Source organism: Rhipicephalus microplus, chromosome 3, assembly GCF_043290135.1.
Source record: "Rhipicephalus microplus isolate Deutch F79 chromosome 3, USDA_Rmic, whole genome shotgun sequence".
NCBI lineage: Eukaryota > Metazoa > Arthropoda > Arachnida > Ixodida > Ixodidae > Rhipicephalus > Rhipicephalus microplus.
Window position 1 is genome coordinate 40,798,431 of NC_134702.1, and position 20,049 is coordinate 40,818,479.

At 44.3% G+C, this 20,049-nt stretch overlaps 3 protein-coding genes across 4 annotated transcripts in view; 2 read left to right on the plus strand and 1 right to left on the minus strand.

The window, feature by feature from the left end:
- The window catches only part of 14-3-3epsilon (tyrosine 3-monooxygenase/tryptophan 5-monooxygenase activation protein epsilon), a 45,867-nt gene extending 40,945 nt beyond the window's left edge, over positions 1-4,922 (plus strand). The window contains exon 5 of the mRNA XM_037427143.2: positions 4,547-4,922. Within this exon, the coding sequence (XP_037283040.1) occupies positions 4,547-4,602 (56 nt within the window). The 3' untranslated portion in view covers positions 4,603-4,922. The remainder of the gene's footprint in view (positions 1-4,546) is intronic.
- Positions 4,923-10,708: 5,786 nt separating this feature from the next.
- Positions 10,709-14,999, minus strand: LOC119176023 (uncharacterized). Its single transcript, XM_037427133.2, has 5 exons — positions 14,732-14,999; positions 14,536-14,643; positions 12,779-12,834; positions 12,586-12,682; positions 10,709-10,917 (listed from the first exon to the last, which is right to left on the minus strand). The coding sequence occupies exons 1-5, from the start codon at positions 14,836-14,838 to the stop codon at positions 10,833-10,835; spliced, it is 453 nt and encodes a 150-aa protein (XP_037283030.1). The 5' UTR covers positions 14,839-14,999; the 3' UTR covers positions 10,709-10,832.
- A 355-nt stretch (positions 15,000-15,354) lies between these two features.
- Positions 15,355-20,049, plus strand: part of LOC119176009 (ATP-binding cassette sub-family C member 5) — a 59,120-nt gene continuing 54,425 nt past the window's right edge. For both annotated transcript variants that reach the window (XM_037427112.2, XM_037427121.2), the window contains exon 1: positions 15,355-15,742. In XM_037427112.2, coding sequence (XP_037283009.1) covers positions 15,594-15,742 — 149 coding nt within the window. In that variant the 5' untranslated portion in view covers positions 15,355-15,593. The remainder of the gene's footprint in view (positions 15,743-20,049) is intronic.

The following is a 20,049-nucleotide window of genomic DNA, read 5'->3' on the forward strand; positions in this document are numbered from 1 at the left end:
ACGTCATGTTCGCCGGCAGGAACTCCAGCGTAACAGCCGCCAAGTTGTCGATTTTTCCGTGGCCGGGGCAGTTATCCACAACAAACAACACTTTCCGACCGTCCTTTGCCATCTTCTGATCAAGCGCACGGACATGCTCTTCGAAAAGCGCCGCCGTCATCCAGGCTGTTTTATTTGCGCGGTAGGTCACATCCCTCGGGAGCCGTGCATTTCGGAAACACCTGGGATTCAGCGACTTGCCAATGATGAGGAGGGGCAGCTTTTCATCGCCGGTAGCGTTGGCACCAAAAAGAATTGTTATCCTGTCTTTTCGTTGCTTAGCGCCTGAGCATGCTTTGCCTTTTGGTGTGTATGTGCGGTTAGGCAGCATCTTGTAAAAGAGTGGCTTCGTCTAGGTTAAAGATGTCCTTGTCCGCGTACTCCTTTTGCAGCTCGGCTAGGCGTAGCTTGCGCCATGCGTCTGCAGCCTGTTCGTCAACAATGCCGCTTTCGCCGTGGATAGGCTTCGATGACACGTTATTTCGCGTCTTAAACCGCTTGAACCAGCCATTGCTGCAACTGAAATCCGCGTGACCCATCTGCAGTGCCAAAGCGTCTGCTTTCTCCATCATCATTTGGGTTGTCACGGGAAGATTGGCTGCTCGAACGTTTTGGAGCCACAACAGAAGTGCTGCTACGACGTCCGGGAATTTGGACGCTCGAATGCGCTTCCGCTTGCTTGAGAAGCTTTGCTCGAAGCCTTCCAAAACCTTTTGTTTGTTCTTAAGCACTGTCGAGAGGGTTGACAAAGGGATGCCGAATTCTTTGGCGATGCACGACTTGCTTCGACTTGCTTTTTCCACTTCCTTGATTAGCGCGACTTTTCTCTCCAATGTCAGAGATTTGCACTTCTTTGGGCGGGACATCTTGGTCGATACGGAAGCGTCCGTTGCACAGACCACTCACTACTCAGCAAAACTGAGCTCAAGATGCGTCGTGCACAGATCGCGAGGAAAACAAAGAATACCAGCTCGCACATGCAAGGGCTAGGTTGCGTACTGACGGGCGTATGCTGCACACGCCGCCCACCGCGCATAAGTCGCGCGCAGGTGCGCACACGTGATCACTCCCACAGTTGCCTGACAAGGCTGATAGGAAACGGCTGCGTCCGCGGGAATTTCAAATTCGCCCTTCACGACTGCGTTCGGCACGTATAGTAAGAGCTAAGCGTTCGCACGGAGCCCTCGTTTCCTGCTGGGAGTAGACTTTGCCTTCTGCCGTCCCTGTCAAGATTTCGAGATATCCACTGTTCCCTCTGGAAAACGTTTCGAGATAAGAGGGGGCAAATACATAGCACCTATGGGAGGTTAATGCACGGCGAAAAAAAGTTTCGACTTAACTGAGATTTCGAGATATGCGAGTTCGAGTTAACGAGGGTTTACTGTATCTTCATGAAACTTTCAGGGTATGTTCACTACATTAAAACCAGAAAAACTGCAAAGCTTCATGAAATTGTGTTCAGGGGTTCTAGAGTTACTGAGGTCTAACAGGGTGGTTCACTTGTGTGCTGAGAAAGAGCCGGAAGAAATCTCGGGACATACCAGAAGACTGAAATTTTTTGTGGTCATCCCTGGATAAATATTTTAGGGCACTAAAGAGCCATTTTTTCAATTTACCCTCCAGAAAAATTTTATGCAACTTTGAATTTGATGTAGCCAGTAGGTATGACATTTATCAAAAAATAATTGTTTATTAATAATTAATGGCACCAATTTTCAAAAAAAAAATTGTTACACCCTGGCAAAATCATCCAGGAGCTGAATAAAAGAAATGGCACACAGATCTTATAAGCAATTCTTGAGAAATCGCTTTCCTCAGCACCGCAACTAGCTAAAAAATCCATTTTGAGAAAACGGGTTGTGAGCACGTGTTTTCCTCAAAAAGCTTCAGCAGAGTAGCTTGAAGTGTCCTTATGCACTTTTTTTTTTTTTCAGAATTTTTTTCAGACGTAGGGTATCTTTTTCAAGATCCGGCTGCATCAGTTCAAATTTTTTTTGCGTTGCTGGCTTAGATAAGAGTTCAGCACGAACGACGTCTCGCATTCGCATCGATTTCTTCTTTAGTTAGGAAACGCTTCTTCAGATGAAGGGTCGACGGCCCATGCACGCTATTGGCCCCAATGCAGACGAAGTGCTGGGTCTGGAGATCTTGGCAACTTTCGGTGTCACGCTCGACGGTACCAATTCAGACCACATGCTAAATCCGGCGATCTCGAACATGCTCGATGCATTCGCGGCTCCAGGTACACACGGTTTGTCGGATTCTGGTCTGGTGGCAGCCAACAGCACAGTTTCGCCGGCGCAAGCATCTACGCACTGGGCTTTGCAACAGAAAAGCGGAGTTTCGATTCTTGAAGAATCCGCATAATACGTTTCCGTGCTCCGCACTAGCGCACAGTCGTTGGCTTCGTTGCCAGTATCACGCACAGCAACAAAAATAAAGGACACAGAACTTGTGCAAAAAGAAAAAACAAAGAAAGAAGAGAAACTGATCGAAAATACAGTGCAAGGCAAAAAGCGGCGCGTAAGCAAACGTCTTTCGAAGCGGTCGGAGCGGAGAGCAACAGCAAGACCAAAGCGCCGGACGTGCCATCGGCAGGAGGGACCGCCCCCGTTTCCAGCGCAGCAGCCAATGGCCGGCGCGCTTTCGCCAGCAAAATATGAATGAGCCGTTCTGGCCAATCAGCGCTATGCATCGGATATTGTAGAAATGCGGATAGCATCTCAACTGTGGCGTTGACATCATTTTGAAAAGCGGCAAACGAGAGAGAAAGAATTCACGGTCAAAACAAAATCAAGATCGCGTGGGACAGCCGCATGGTCTCGGAATGGCGCGCGCGCGAAACTTTGGTTTGATTTTGGCTTTTGTGCGTGTTTTGGGCCATGGGGCGGCCTCGAAAATAGCATCTTTTTTGCACTTAGAGGTTGAATTAGGTGCTGATATTGACAGAATAGGCAGTTTATGTGACATACAACCCCAAAATATGGTTCTTTAAAAACACTTTTTCTAGATTTTTCGGTTTTCAAGAACCGCGTCCCCTCTTAAGAAATAGTTCCGCTCATAAAATCGTCACTGCTTCTAAAACGCGTATTTGTTGGTGTAAATAAAATTTGCGTATCGTGACGAGTGCTTTGGTAAAGCTGTAATGATGGAAATGCTCAGCACATGCCAGATTGCGAGAGAAAAAACATTCTGTGCTTTCTACAACGCTGTGCGTCGTCTGCTATAGAGAAAGATTGATGGCACCGGGCGTGTAATTGTAAAGCAGTCGCTGGTTTCATAGCATAAGATTTGTGTGTTTGCCAATCTTTATTTTTTTTTTTTCAATGTGTCGGGCTTTTTTTTTTTTTTCTGTTGTGAACCTGCAATCTCGTAAGTTGGCGCACGGCATTCCGTGCCAGAGTTATTCAATTATACGAGTTGCACAACTGTGTTCCAAAATCTGGACACGCAATTGGCCTAATTTTTTTGGGGGTTAGCTGACGTTTGCACCGCCCGTGAGTGGCAACACAAATAATGCGTTTAATAGTGGGCGTGGGACCAAAAGGTGGCGCGAGAATCTGCTCACTACCAACAAGGGGGCCAATGACGTGTCCAGATCCTGATAATGGTTTTGCTCCATCACTTCGCCACGTCCGACGAGCATCGCAGGGGCACAGTACACACGCACCCGCCGCTCACTGTAAATAACAGGCTTTGGCCGATTCTCCTCGTCATAACTTTACTTGTGTGCAAATAAAACACCATGAAACAAACATGCGTGATGTTTGTTTGCATCCGTATGTCGCCGCGGAGTCCACTCTCCAGTCGAAGTGCAGCGTCACCGATGTTCACTGCAATCTCTCTTCGCCGGTTTACAGTGCAGAACAAACACAGGTGGCAGGAATTGTGTATCATAAGTTCACAATAATATTTCCGGCATGACAGACCACCACACATAATTCGAATTCACTCTGACGAACGGAGACGCACACAGCCAACGGGACTCGACACAGCCAACATGCCTGGCCACCTCCACAGAAGCGAGGGCGGCCAGGCATGTTCTCCGTCGGCTGGGTCAGCGGCCAGAGGGTAGTCCGGCGCATGACGTCATCTGAAGGGCCCGTCTATTGGTGGAGGCTCGTGTACATCCGCCTTTGAGGGGAAAATGCCGCTGCCTTATTAAGTTGTACACGACTATAGTAAGGGTGCGCTCATTAGACTGCCATCATGGTACTACAGACGAGAAAGCAGAACACCACAAGTGCTATTAAATACAATAGATGCATAACACATAAAAGGGCTCACTTCACCAGAAAGGTAATGCTGTAAGGCATCACAAGTGCATCATGAGGTCCTGCTGTTTTGTTGACTTCAGAATTTGGTAACAATTTTATACGTTAGCTTACAGGTTAGCGGATATATGCACATTAAGGTTGGGATGCGATTTGTGGCCTTGTGTACCTCCTTTGCCAAAGATGCAAAACTAGTTTCTGCCTTGCAAGTCTTTATTTTTTTGCTTCTGCAGGTGAAGGTGAACAAAAGGAGCAGGCACCAGAGGTTGAAGACCAAGACGTTTCGTAAGAGTGGCACTAGGCTTTCTCTCTACAAGGAATGTGAGCAGCAGCAGCAGCAGCAGATGAAGAGGGGGGGGGGAACCAGTGGTGGATCAAGTGATCTGTCTTTTCGACTAGTACGTGCTTGTTAGTGACCTAAAAATGCTGCAGGAGTCTGTTCCCCCCTTTTTTTTATTCTATTCTCAGTGTTTTCTAAAGAAAAAAAGTTTTTGACGACTTGCATAAACAAGCTTCTTTTGAAATTGAAAAAGAGAAATGTTCAATGCATTTTAGCTATTTTTTCTTTCGTTTTCCTTCACGCTAGAGTAAAGGAATTTTTCTCTCCTATTTCGGTCCCATTGCACACAGTGTCTCCTCTCGGCTGCCGCCGTGTCGGACCTGGCTTGGCCGCCGGGCATTTTACTTAGCGTAGCATTCTTGTATAACCGGGCCTTGACCAAAAAAAAAAAAAAAACTGCTTTGGGTTTGGATGGTGCGACAGTAGAGCAGCCTGAAAGACCGCGTGTGTGGAGTGTACGGCATTCGGCCCTGGCGATGTGGTGGGCCTTGCCCAAGTTGCATAGTCGCACCTCTGTCTGGAGGTGCCTCCTTGCTTTTCGGGATGTGGTCCGCGAGCCATCCGCTTTTGTTTAGTCTTCTCCATGGAACATTCGCAAGGTTCACACGTTTAGTGAGAAATTGTTTGGTGTTCAGCTGGTTGAGGGGATGGAAGTTTTTTTTTTTTTTCAATCCCATGGACAAGTCTCGATTGTTTACGAGGTTCCGCCATTTCTGTTCTGGCTTTCGGAGCTTGGGCATACGTCTGGCACAGCCGTTTTTGGGACTCTTCACCGCCGTATTTTTAGTTTTTTTTTTTTTTTTTGTGGGTGATGTGAATGAGAATCTCTGCAGAGTTCCTTAGTTCGGAATGGTTATGCCGAGACGTGTTTGTAAAGCGGGACCTTTGTGTTTCGACTGCACTGCTTTCCAAACTAGTTTTGCCTAAAAAGGAAGGGAAGGCGAGGAAAAAAAAGCCTGTTTTAGTGTCTGCAGTGTGTGTTTGTTACAGTGTCTGTTGGTCAGCTGTGCAACTTTCTTGCAGTACTCAAGTTTCTTTTTTTTTTTTTTTTCGTCTTGTGTTTCGACAAGCAGACATTCCACAATGTACTCGACATGCCTTGTACTTTAAAAAGGGCAGTCCTTCTGCGAAACCGAGGGAGGCAAAAAGAAAAAAAAAATAGCAAGCAATAGCATAGGCATTGTTGGCCTTCTTTCAATGTGCTGGAATTTGGCATAGCCGAGGCATTGGGAGGGCAATCCCCACAGCATCGGGGGAGGAGTGTGAGGGGCGTAGTCGTTAGCCGCTTGGTTTGCCTAGGTGCTGCAGTGGTTACGGCTCGCATACGCGCCGCACTCTCTCTCGTCCCTGCTTTTGCCGGTCGACATTGCCAAGTATGCCGTATTAGTCCGAGCACTTTATTCTTCTGTTCTCTTTACGTGAACAACGCATCGCTGCACTGTTCGGTAATGTAATGTTCCACATTCGCATTTTCGCGGATCGGACTTTTCTGTTTAGGTGGTGCCTTTTAGTCACACTTTATCTGTTGCATGTGCCGGAAACCAGGATCTACTAGCAGTTTTGCGCCATTCAATTTTTTTTTTCAGACGTGATTAGCGTTGCACATTCGTGTTCCCCATACTCTCCCATATTGAATGAGAATGTTTGGGAGAACAGTCAGACGCTGTGTGCGAGTGTCTTGTGTATGTGAGTGTCTTTCCCCCCCTTTTTTGTCTAAAGACCATTAGCTGATGAAAAACTGTAGTCATGGTGCCATTTTGGGCGCCAAGAAAGTATACCTTCGCAGCAAACGAAAAATTCCCCCAATTTGTTGAATGCCTGCAGTGCTTGTTAATGGGTGTTTTTCTTTTACTGTTTCAGTCTTTCGCTTTGCTTTCACCTGCCTTTTGGGTGAGCAATTCTCTTGTGGTGCACAAGTAAAAGCTGCCTTTTTTTGGGCCTCTTGCATAAAGCATTCCGGATTTTTTCTCTTTTTCTCAAGAAGACATTCTTTTGCGACAGTCGCTACCAACCGAGCTTTTTAGTTTTTTTCCTTTGCTCTGTTCAAATATTTTTTTTAATCATGGCAGGTATGTTGCATTGGCGTTGCAGCAGCCCAAGGCACTGCCTTCGCAAAACTGCGCCTTTCGACTCCAAGGCGGAAATAAAAGACACCGCCTATGCGAGAATAGTTGCGCTCATTTTATATACTGCACACCCAAGGATGGCCAAGTATTTCTCCAGAGAACAATTTTTTGACATGTGATGTTTGTTGTGTAAGAACAGCTTTTGTTTAGCTGCTTTTTCGTGCTGTGCACATGATTTCTTTTTAAATATGTTTCTTGTCTCAGTGTTTGTGCAGCATTTGTGGAAGCACTAAGTCCTTGCTGTGGACACACACATGCCCATGGCTCCTCACGGGCCTCTCCTACCCACTCCCCCAGTTGTTCTTTAGCACCTCGCTATCTCGGTGCAGCTGGGAAAATGTGGCCGCAGCATTTTTATTTTTTTTCCCAAGAGAGGGGGCTCGTACGATTGTGTCCGAAGAGTGTGGTTTACCCCTGACGTAGTCAATTTTGCGCCTCTCTGCCAAGCCTCTTCTCTCCCCCCTCGACCACTTTTCCACAATTCCCCCCCTTTTGTGTGCTAGGATGCATGTACTAAGACTTTATATCTCTGCATACTATGGCATCGTGTAAATTGGGTAATAAAAAAACTAAAAATTTCAGACAACCTACAGGACTGCTTCGTTTCTTTGCTCTCTTGCTTTGTTTGCGGGCACTGCGACTCAATTGATGGATGTAAAAATTTTAATAATGTCCTTTGGAATGCACTGTTGCATGATGCAGGCCTCTGCCACATCTGGATGCGTAATTTCATAGCTTCTCAATACCAGGCCTGCGAGATGTTAGCCTATAACGGTGAATGTAGAAATATTCGGTCAAGGTGTCTGAAACAGTAAGTACTTGCTTTATAAAAATCAAACGAAGTAAGCTTGTTTTACACAGCTCGATGTTGAAATCAGATATATTGTTCAGTGAAAGAAAATGGGCTTTTACAACCCCAAGTTAAAGGGATGAACCGATTTTTCTGAACCTATTTTTTTTGTAGCGTGTTGATATTTTACAAGCAGTATTTTTAGATCTGAAAGGCACTAACCACAGATGTACTTTTCCAGCAATGTTGAGAATTGATAGCAATGCCGCCAGCCCTTCTCCAGATTTGTAAAAGCCCGCATTCTGCTTCTGCTGCAACCGCTGGAAGTATTGTTACGGGAAGGAAACTAACTCGGAGGGGTAGTCGCCGATGTATTTTCAGCCGGTTAGGCGAGCAGCGCCAGCCACACAGGTTAGCTCGCGCCAGTCTATTTCCTTTGTCTTCTTCAGCTCCATGCACTGGCACGTAGCAATATGCTTAACCACCTTCGTTTTAAGCTTTCCAACCATTTTTGAAAATGAGGTGATGTGGCATTGTACACCTCTCCTGTATTTATACCGAGGTGTGTGTGGCTTTGCCATGGGTGGCTTCCTGTGGCGTCGTTATAGTGACTAGCATCGTTACTCTCTCAATACACTAGCCAAGCCAAGTCACCGAAATTGTCACTTTGCATATGCATGGCCGCTCCGAGCACAAAGTGTAGGTGGTAAAACAGTGTTGCTCCAAAGTCTTTTTGACCTGGAAAATGCTTGTTAGATAGCGTGAGCAGGCTCAAAAGTTGAAGTAGACAATGGCAGTGCCGCTTTAATGCATAGTACTAACGCAGGTCCATATGTACATTTTGCACATATGTAATATGTAAATTTTTGTGGAGTAAGACCTTTCAATATAAATAAGCAAACATTATTTCACTACTAATAAATCGTCGGCCAATCAACGGTCACATAGCCCAATAAATTGTATTGTTCATGGTTTTGCCACCAGAGGTGCCACAGGTCATTTTTCAGGACTTTCAATGAAGAGCTAATAATGTTTTAGTCAATGGAATAGACTATCTTTCCATCAATGGAGTGATCTCATGTTCGGGGTTGTTTTCAATCTCATTAGAGGGACCCTGAAACACTTTTTCAAGTAACCATGGAATGGATTCACTGCAAGAGCTTATTGCCTCACGAATTCAATGCCGCAAAAAATTTTAAGAATCCGTCCAGTACGAGTGGAGTTACAAAGATTTGTCGCATGCGGCAAATGCTCGCCTCTTCTCTCGTCCCAACGAAAGCGCTGGAAGCTAGGCAGGGAGGGATAGTAGGGGCAAAGAAGATATGTCGTGCGTGCCTCACGACCTTGAGCACTTTTTTTTTCTTCGAATGCACGACTTTTTCAGTGTGATCACGCGTGGACAAGTCGCGGCCTCTCGTGGTGATCTCTGTAAGGACTGAGTGCGCCATTTTCAGACCAGCCAATGGCAGATAGATGGGCTTTCTACGAGTGATTTTTGAGTGCCTTACGTCAATTGTAGAGAGAAGAGAAAGCAATTTTTAGCTGACTGATAATTTATTGTAAATTCCAGGCCGCATGCTGCGCTATAATATTCGGCTCGCGTCTTGTTGGGAGCCTCTATCTACCGATCCGCAGTGTTTTCAGACTATGCTCAAAAACTGTTGTGCGCCCTTTAAGTAATTAATGCCACAAGAGATGACTATGTCTGACCAAAAAGGAACAGCATTAAAATTGTGCTTTCAATTAATTTCTTTCATCTCGTCCCACGTCCTCCTACACAATTTAGTTGTGTACCAACCAGACCAAGTCGGCACTCTTTTGCAGTTCATTTCAAAATAGGCTGCCAGTCATTTAGTGATTGGAAGGACTGTAGGTGGGCTCATTAGTAATTCCGAGCATGGTTATTGGATCTGCTTACTCATACACAGTGATATTTTGCACAGGGTACTGTTTACATTGAATCGATGCTGGCAACTATAAGGTATGTGCAAGCAGCTGAACTTTTTTCATCTTTAATTTTACTCCACCCATAGGTCTGTATATTTATAAACAATTTTATAAACTTGTTGGACATTAAGGTGATAAGTTGGGTGTTTGTCGTATGAAAGCTAGCTTCAATGATGGGCGTAGCGCGATGGGCCGTTTCTTGTCAACGCAACAGCGTTCACTTCAGACCTTTCAGATAGGTGCTGGAAGAGTGTGGCATCAACGGCATTTCATAGTTTGCAACTACAGCGACATAGGAAGGACGAAAGTAAGGATTTGTGATGACACATTTTTTAAGGTGAATACCAAGATATCAAGAAGGATATTGTGGTTTTGGGACGTTAAACCCCACATATCAATCAATCAAGATATCAAGAAGGCACTTATGATTACGATAAAGAGGCTTCAGACAGGTGGAGGAACCAATGCGATCGGAAACTTGATAGAATATGTAAAAAAGCGCAGCACATAATTTGATACGTTTTGTCGGCACTGGTTTTGTATTTCTAGCAAGCAACTTTCTGCTTGTTCCCAGAGGTGAAGGGTAAAATTAGGTTAAAAGGGGCCCTTCATCTATACAACAATAATAGAAAGTTGGTTTCGTCACATATCAATTGCCACATACGTTTCTTGCATTCATCAAATGAGAGCTCAACTACAGCACTTTCCAATGTGATTTAAGTATGTTATCGTCAAAATTAGTTTCGCGAGTGCTCTCAAAACTACACATGGGGAGCTATGCTAGCGCACGCCGCAACCCTCAACACTTTTCTTGTTTTGATACGCACCTGTTCACTTCCATTGTGGTCACAGGTGCAATAGTGATGCAACTGTGCGGCATGAAGATACTCAAATTCCTCCACTTCTGGCTAGTCGGTCCATTCAACAGCGTGATTTATTGAAAGAAGAGTGCGAGACTTCTAGCAGTCTTTGAAATGAAATTTTCAATTTCCTGCCACGTGCGGTGTTATAATATTTGGCTCTCGTTTTCACAGGAGCCTTAACTTTCAGTAGGCAACGCTTCCCTACCATGTTCGGAAAGCGTCGCTGGCCGCTCTTGGTCGCTAAAAAGCATCGGAATGGTACTGCATCGACGCGCAATTGTCCTTTCTTTTAGAACTGATGCAGTAAGATGGTGAAAAAGGAAGCATAATTGAGGTGCTTGTTTATTTACAAATGTAACAGGTTTGTGTATTCAAAAGATGTATTTACAGTTCCTTACAGAGCTTGGATGCAGTATATTCGAAGCTTCCATGTGTCGTATAGATGTCATATGGCTATTCCTTTGCACCCTGGATGCCGGATTGTTGGAGCACCCATTCGGGTGTCACGGCAATGGCTGCGAGCATGTCATCGGTTATCCTGCACAAATGGAAAGCATTTCACAATTGTTCACTGGTTTACGTGCTATGCTGTACCCACATTTCAGGTTGCAAGAACATGTGCCTTTTGAAAGCACACAGGACGACAGTACTCTTTGTCAACGCACTAGGTTTCGCACTAAGTAAACGCAGGCAGGCTTAATGAAGCATTGCCGGATACTGTTCCAGCTGCCTACCAGCTTTCATACGTGCTAGGACCATATCGGTAAATAAAGGCAACACTAGTTAACGAGCAATACAGTGATGTGCTGCTGTGTGCAAGCTTATGCACAGTGAACTGTAGATGAATGGATCACTGTGACCAGAATGATTTTGGTGCATTCTTTTATGTGAAGCTGAAGCACAAGGCATTGAACTTGATGAAGGCATGTGGGTACATTGCATCAAGGAAACATATCCAGCCAAAAAATGAACGAACAGAGGACAGTGAGAAGACAGGAAAGCGGCCAGACTGCCAACTGTTATAAAAAAGGAAAACGATTTCCCGCAATCTTTTCTATAATTTTGAGTGAATGATAAAGCGAACATTTGGTACATACAGTTATTGTTTGTTAGTTTACTGTATTTTGCATTTTTCGGAAAGAGATTGTTTCATGATCATGTGATCGCACGAGTGTATATACTTGAGCCTCGCATTCGTGAACAGTTGGTAGCCTGGCCGCCTTCCTGTCTTTTCCGTTTCCTGTGTTCGTTGATTGGTCGGCTGAATATATTTTTTTGATGTAGGTACACGCACATTTGTGTGCTTAATAATTTTGATTTTTTTTTCTTTAAAAGCCAGCAAGCAGATATGGCTAATTTATTAGATACAAGAATTCGTGTACGCGAGCCATCGCTCGAGATCCATAACTGGAAGAAATTGTCTTGTAGTCGTGCAGATGTGATACTTTTCATTTTGTTGTTTTTGTGCAGTTTCTGATGAGTACGTTTTGGAAGTGGCTGTATGTCTTTGTAAGTTGCTGCAATCTATATAGCATTACAACCTTAAAGGGAGCGACAACCAATTTTTATGGTGGCATTCTTTTTTTTGGTGGAATGCAAAGCTTACTGGTCAGTTAATCTAATCATAGAATGGCAAAGTGAAAACTGCCGCGAAACATTTGTAATAAGAATTTTTCTGTCTACAGCAAATACGAAGTTGTATACTCACCTGCTGCTAACAGTGAGCGTGAGAGTGAATTGTGTGCGTGTGGTATTTCACTGCGCTTGCGTGCACTCCACGCGCATGCACCGCGGCTAGCCTTGGTTTGCTGGCGGCCACGACGGCAGCACCGCTTTTCACTGTGCAACTCAGTTTATGTCGTAAGCAGCGCAGGGTTGAGCGGGGCTCGATAATAATATAGATACTCTAATTTTGAGGACTGATGTGTGTGACAGCCATCAGGCTACGTGACTACTTTCAGAAAAGTGACTGACTCCATATTTCGTAATCCAGCTTCAATTCTCTTCCGCTAGGCTGTGCCACATGACAGTTTTTGTTACTCTTAAGTACAATGTAGAAATATAAATCCTGCTCACGATGCGAAAAAAATGCTGGAATCTATAAATTTATGGTCTTTTCATTACTAGGATCTGGTCCCATTGTCTGGCCAGTTGTCGGTCCCTTTGAAAGCAAAGAAACTGAAATGGTAGCTGCAGTATGCCTTACTTTTCTTTAGACTTCTTGTGCTTCTTGCGAGGTCGCTGTACTTGGGGTTCTTCGATCTCAACCAAATGCACGGTAGAGTCGGTAAAGAGCTTGATGCCTGCATAATGAAAAAATGAGTCGTCAGATGCGTTTGAGAAAAGCGGTAAATGTGGGGGGAAAGGGGTGAATGGAGAAAGAATGAAACGCCACTTGCCTGTACTGTTTTCCTTGTCTGGTATTTCAAGAGGCTTATCGACTAGCTTGATTTTCCTGTAAAGAAACGGGATAAAGTACTGCATAAAAATTCATACTTTTCTGCAGATAAGAGCATCTTGAGATAAACAACCGTGAACCTTTGTTGAGTACATTTTGTTAATAGCAGTGCAAACTAGACAACAGCAACAGAGAGGATGAGCGCTGAAGTTAGTTGTGTGTTACATGTAAAGCCGTCTAAATGCTTTGATATCGTAATTTTGTGTCTGGCAGCTTTAGGGAACTAGTGCAATATACGTAGGACTAGGCAATATTGGACCAGCACCAGCAAATTGTTACCAAATGTGCCGTTGAAATTTAGAAGCTGTCTTCTGAATATACAATAGGTCCAACAGTTGAGGTAGCTATGATCATTAAAGGACAGCTCAATGATTTCAAGCACTATTTACTGCATTAAATGAAGAATACAATAGTTTTGCACTTGGGAAGCCTGCTTATGCACAGGCAATTCACCTCAGCGAGGTTCTCGTCTCGTCCGTGTAAATTGAAGAGAGCATTTGCTACTGCGCGATGAATATATATAAAGCCAAAATTTGGTTGACAACAGTTCAATACAAACAGTGAAACATTAGGGCTGACTTTTTTATTTCAAATAGCAGCCACATGCTGCTGGCTTTTCAATAATCATAACAAACCACAAAGATCTCTTCCTTCATGACTCGTATTGTAATTGTGCTATTAAAATTGACGGTTTGCTGTTTAACGATCCATAAAGGCCAGCTGAAATTCAGTAGAATAGTTTAAGCTTTTGTTTTCTTTCATGCGGGAAGTTAGACGTGAAGCATTAAGATTTTATGAAAAATATGCTTGATCTTAGCCTCTTTCTGTGATGCCAAGTTCATAGCTAGTGCAGAACCTGCACATGTTAAGCCAGAGCAGTGAAACACAAGATTATAATGGCTGAGCAAAATGAAAGTACGGCCTTCATGCAGTACGTAACTTGGATTGTTTTGAATCGAAACTTCAATGATCCATGAATATAAATAATGAAGGTCCGTCTTTGAGCTTCAATTTCAGGATTGTGCCATTGAGTGTAAAGAACACACAGCATGTTAACAATTGACACACACGAACACATGCACACACACAGTGCCATGGTTTGGAGGCCGTGCAACTTGCAAGGGTGCAGGTGTATAGGTCTATCTAGCACATTGGTGTAGATATTTGATCTGTCCAGCATAAAACTGACACGCGCCATAGATTGAAAATATAGGACGAGAGCCCGCCTCCCCCACTGCTTCTGCAATCCCTGCAGATTGTACTTTCCTAATGCGTTAGAGTCCGAGGGATGGAGAAAAAGAAATACAATAAACGAGGAAGGTAGTGTCACCCACGGCAGTGTCACCGCCCCAATGTTTCCGAATCCGCACCAGCTTGCCGCGACGTCACAAATTTTGGTCTGGTTCGCATGGACGCTGTAGTATTCATGTTGGCACGGAAGTCCTGCCCCTCCTTGTGAAGTGAACGAAAGACCTAACGCAGCATGTTTTCAACATTTTGTTCGGCGTAACTCGGGATCTTGTTCGGCGCAACTCTAAACCGGTGACGTTACAAAGATCTACCGGCGCAGCACTTTCGCTTTCATTATTCTTTTGTATATATTCGTCATAGGAGTAGACTCATTAGGCGTTAACTGGTTCTCTAAATACGCTTAGAGTTTTCTTCGTTGACATGCGTCACCAGCTAACTGGCACTTACTTGTCCAAGGTATTAGACAGGCTCTTGGCGAGAAACTGTCTGCATTCGACCGACAGGTCTGTTATCGTTGTGCCGGCATCCCCGGATGAGCCGGTACTTTCTAGCACGCTGAAAGAAAAAAAAAAAAGTCAAAAAAGTTTAGGTATGTTTTCATGCAGCACGGGAGATGCCCACATTTAGACCGTAATGGCCATACCTTTCCTGCGACTTTTTCTGTCCCTGCTTTTTCGCAAAAATATCGTTCACAGTAACCGCCGCTTCACGCAGACGCTCATCGTTTTCATCAGAGCTGCTGTCCGACATCGCCTTTAGCACTTTTCACAGAGCGGTGTAGCGCCTCTGATTGGCATCACATAACTTATTGACAAACGGGGCTCTGCATTTTCTTTAAACGGTTATCTACGTTGAATGCCAACCAGTGGGTCGCCAGTACTGGAATGAGCTGGACATTTATATAAACGCCGCCATTGTAAACTTGTGATTGCAGATTGCACTTGGCTTGACTAGGTATATTAAGACAAGATCAATTACGGAGATATTTTTGTTGTAAAAGTGAAACATGTCGTATAAAGTTTTCACAAAACACAAAAGTATTAAAATCTGCGCTTTTATGTCTTAAAAATTGTAAGTTCTCTTGAGTATTTAGTGTCGTAGTCACGTTCTGTTGCAGCAAAACAGAGTTATTCAATCATAATCCTGGCAGCAAAAGGGCAGTCGCAATCCAACAGTCGAGGCAATCCACTCTAGCTCGCGCGTTTGTTCTGCTCGAGGTCGGCGCGAGCTTCACCACTTCTCTTCCGCGTTAACGGCTAGCCGGCTGTTCGACCTTGACGGTACGATGCCTCTTTTCTCGCTTAAAATCTAAGGCGAGCGCACACACAGCCGACCATCTCAAAAGGCCGCTGCGGCGACTCTCTACCCGTCTCGTCTCATTCAATGATGACATCCGAAACTGGACTTCGACCCGTAGCGTCGAGCAGCTGTAGGAGACGCGTCTGAGTCATCTGGCAGAGGAAGGATCGCGTGATTTCTTTCGCGAAAGGAACCCCGCACACGGCATGGCGGCACCGAAGCCCAACAGAGCAACCACGGACATGCATAAGTGGATGTCTACGGGCTCCCTGTTCCTACCGTACGGCACCGCCGAGGACTACGCGCAAGCCGACGAAGATGCAGCTGACGGCAGAGCGTGCAACATGGTTAACGCGTAAGTACGCGCACCTGCGATTCTCAGTTTCGCTTTCGCAACGCTTGCGCTGGCAAAGCCGCCGTTCACGCATTGCGCACATTGTTCGCCTGACCGTCGAATGAATAGAACGACGAGGGAACGGCGAACGAGATCAAACCTCCCCGCGCGTATCTTGTTTCGTTCTGTGCTGTAGCTGCGCTGGCTTTCATGCGACTCTCTCTCTCTCTCTATGTTGTGAAATCTCGCGGGCGTTCGTGTTTCAACACGTCGAGTAGATTCACGTTTTATTTTTCACAACTTCGATCGTTTATCGGTTTTTTTTTTCCCGCTATCGCGAGATCTCCAGTGGGTAGGCTTTCACTTACGACCGAGGCCGTGGAGACACTTCCGCCGCATCCTTGAAAGAAAAAAAAAATAAAAAAAAATTTGTTCGGGTCCTTGTGGCTTTTGTTGCCAGCTCGCGCGCCGAATTGAATTTAGTGATGCGTCGCGCGAACTGTCTGCACATTTTAGTCGCGTAACGGCGCGCGCCGGCGACCTCTTGTTGCTTTCGCGCAGCAGCTGTCAACGGGGCCCCCCCTTCGGCTCGTTTTCTGCGTGCCTGCCGGTGAAGCCAGCACGTAACCGTAGTCTAGCTCGTCGATACGGAAACACAATGCAACAGGCATTGTGTCGCCGATTTGCGTATGTGAGACTGCGCGCGCGTCATTTCCTTGACGACACGTACCGTATCGAGCCGCAGAGAGCTGTTGCTAGATCGTGTCGCGTTCAAGGAAACCGCTTTTCTCATGCATCAAACTTCCGCGCAGGAGGTCTTCGCGCTTGCGTTTCGCTTATTTTGGTTCACAATGGGTCTTTCGTCTCTAACGTGTCAGCCACTTAACAAAGGAAAGACTAAGTGCTTCCATACTACTAGCGAACACGCATAATGACTACCCAGAAAAAAAAAAAAACATAGGACAATCGCTAGTTATAGCAGTATTTCTATAGTTTTTTTGCGTGCTTGCCTGTATTTTAAAAGCATATAGTCACTGCCGACCAGTCCACCTAAATGCATGCGTTAAAGAAAATTAGCAGAAAAAGCAAACATGATATTACCATGCCTTCCCCTTATTAAGAAAGAAAGAGAGGTCTTTACATGTCTTTTCGACGATCTCCGGAATGGTTTTGATGTGTATTTTTCGAGGGTTTAGGACATTTTATAGATGATTCTGCAACTCGGTTGGAATATGATCCAGACGGATACGATATCGTCTTCATATTTTGTATTGAAGCATATATTTGTGTTTGAATCGAGGGTCTGCTCTTGTAAGCTGAATCTGTTTCATCTTGACAGGTGGGAGATATGTATTGCTTGCACAGTCTGAATGGTGAACAAATTTCACCTGAAAAGTGCGCGTGATGACGTGTTGATAGTCCAGTAGTAAATGAATTTTACATCAGTTCACAATGAATGACAGCTATATGAGTATCGCGAATGCAAGTGGATATACTTTTGCGAACTCATTGTCTTTGACATCAGCTTTAAATGCATGCATAAAGGATATCCTACTCTTTTATTTAGCTGACCCAATGATGTGGCATATTCGCTGAAGCATTGCACTGCTTAGGTTATTTTCAACCGCAACCACATTTCATTCGAAGGGAAGTGCGAATACACCCATCGATTTCGGTCCACGTTAAATTAATAAAATCCGTGGGGGTGGAAGTGATTCCGGAGGCCTTGGCTATGGTGTGTCTTATGTCATGGTAGTTACATGTCCGCTGCCGTGGAGCAGTAGTTATATGGCACGGCTCTGATGCTTACACTCATGTTTCGGGTTTGATTCCAGCCACAAGGTTTGCATTTCGCCCGAGGCGAAATGGTATAGGTCTGTGTTTTGTGCCATGTCAGTGCATGTGAAGGAACACCAGATAAGCAAAATTTCTGGAGCCCCTTACTATGGCGTCTCTCATGATATTGTGGATTTGGGACATACAGATACTAATATGGTCTCTACAAATAAAACCTCAAACTATAATTCTGCATTTGTATTGACAGTGAATGTGATGAGAAGATTAATGATCTTGTGTCTCAAAAAAAAAAAAAAATAGTGCAGCTCGGTCCAAGTTGTGCCAGGCTGAGTCACACACAGCAAAGCTATTGGGTACATGTCAACTTCTCTTATTAACCACCTGTACAGAATGCTTGGGCAATCGTTGAGCCACTGGTTTATATTGCCGCCGCATGTGGATTCGTGATAATTATTTATCTGTAGCACATTGCAAGCCTTGGCCACGAAAGCTGTGCTGTAAAATTATCCACCAGCCAGCTTCATGCCAAAGGCAAATTATGGTGCGGAAAGTGTGGGTAATTTGGGACAGGCTCTGGCAGTAATCTGTTCCTTTGTTGTCACACGATAGCCGAGCACATCAGTATTGCAGAAACTGGGGTTTTGAGGGCTTTTGCGTTGTTGCCGAACATGACAAATCAGTCCTTTGACTTATTGGCTTTCACCAAGAAACTCCAGTGTGCTCACTCAATAGCTTTGTGCTACAGTTGGAACTATGATCTCCTAGTCCCTGTTTTTTCACCTATGAAGATGTACACCTACAAGGCATCTATATATGCTTTCACCTTGCACTAGACAGTTCTCTTCAGTACGTGTGAAGTTGAAGTACTTGATTGTTTTTTTTTTTTTTCGAATGAGTTTCCAATTTTTCTGATACAAATTAATTTAATTGCATCAGTGAGGCATGTTTTCTCTGGGACTGATTAGATACGTAATCACATCTGTTTAAATAGTATAGAGAGAGAGACCTAGGCACCAAGGGAAGTGAATCAATGAATTCTTTGCTGTCGATTCATTTGACGGTGTGTTGATCTGCATTAAGAATATTGGAAGTTATAAGTTGCGATTTTGTTAAGATTTCTAGCTGGAAATACGGATGCTTTCGATCGTAGCACTCTAAAAAAAAGAAAGTATCATGGAAGTTTTCTCGCTTGGAGGTGTGTCCCCATTTGTTTAACCCGTGTTCCAATGAGTCCCAAAGCGTTGCTCATACATTCAGTCAGTGTTATTCAAGCTAACAACTTGCTCCATGCTTAGGGAGGTGTGAAAGCTGCCGACATGATCCTATCTGATGGAATCGACTCTCCCTCTTGTCTGCTTCGAAATCGAAAGAAAGAAAAAAAGGTCCAGTTTAAAATAATTGAAATTATTCTGCAATTACCCAGAAACTCAAATCGTCGGGGCACCTATATATGTACAGAAACATAGACACTTCTGTTCCTAGACACTTAAAAGGACACTAAAGGCGACCATTAAAACAAGGTTTATTATTGAAATAGCGGTCCAGAAACCTCGTTGTGTTATTTTTGTACCAAGGAAGGGCCTTTTTTGAAATACAATCATGTTTTAGTGGTCCGCATCGGGTTAGCATACTTCAGATTACCTGCCTCAAGATGCAGACCGACCGGACTGACTCGCGTCACTGTTGCCATGCACAACGTTGCCCAGCTTTACTGTGCTAGTAGCAGCAGACCGAAAACAGTGGGAGCCACAGCAACAACAACGGCCATTGATCAATTTCCCGCCACTGGTTTCGAGATTGTTGACGTTTTTTGTTTCAACTGCACCCTCCTATATGGCACCACGTGTCCCGTATAACCACGCAAAAATTGAATTTTTGAATTACTCGTGCCATTCCCCATAGTAACGCCTGACAGTTGTTTTTTCCATGAATCAAACAGAAACGAACAAGCAGCATTTTAGTGCTTCTCTTGGTGCATGGAAGGTTCTTTATTTAGTGAAGTTAGATCGATTACTAGTGATTAATTGTAGATGGTCCGTCTGATGTCATCGGAATCATTTTGAAAATGACCTACTGCAGCGCTTGTGTTCTTGTGCATTTGCCTTATTATCTCGGTATGTGGAGCACTTTTATTGATAATATTGCAGTTTTAAATGTTGTCATACATTGAGCTTTTATTCTGACATAAATTGTTATTTGACTTTAGTGTCCCTTTGAAGCACTTATTTTATGCTTCGATGTCACTGATTTTATGCTTCCTGTTAGCTACCAATGTCATATTTGTTCAACTTTTTTGCAGTTTAGTGCTTTCACTTTCTTTCTTGAACAAAAAAAGGAGATTTATCAAGAGCTCATTGCTTTTGGAAGGCACAGCCTAACGAAACCAACTGGCATTATTACATATGTCTTTTATATCACATATACAAGAGACATATGTAATGTAATTCACAGAAGAGATCACTTTGAGGGCAGGCGCAAAAAAAAAAGAAAAAAAAAAACTCGTGGCTTTCCTAAAACACAAACACGCATCA

Excerpts from the sequence above, each read along its gene's own strand:
- LOC119176023 (XM_037427133.2), bottom strand. The coding sequence starts at position 14,838 with ATGTCGGACAGCAGCTCTGATGAAAACGATGAGCGTCTGCGTGAAGCG. Across the intron at positions 12,683-12,778 it reads AGACAAGGAAAACAGTACAG|GCATCAAGCTCTTTACCGAC; the intron begins GCAAGTGGCGTT and ends TTCATTATGCAG. Across the intron at positions 10,918-12,585 it reads CACAAGAAGTCTAAAGAAAA|GATAACCGATGACATGCTCG; the intron begins GTAAGGCATACT and ends CCATTTGTGCAG.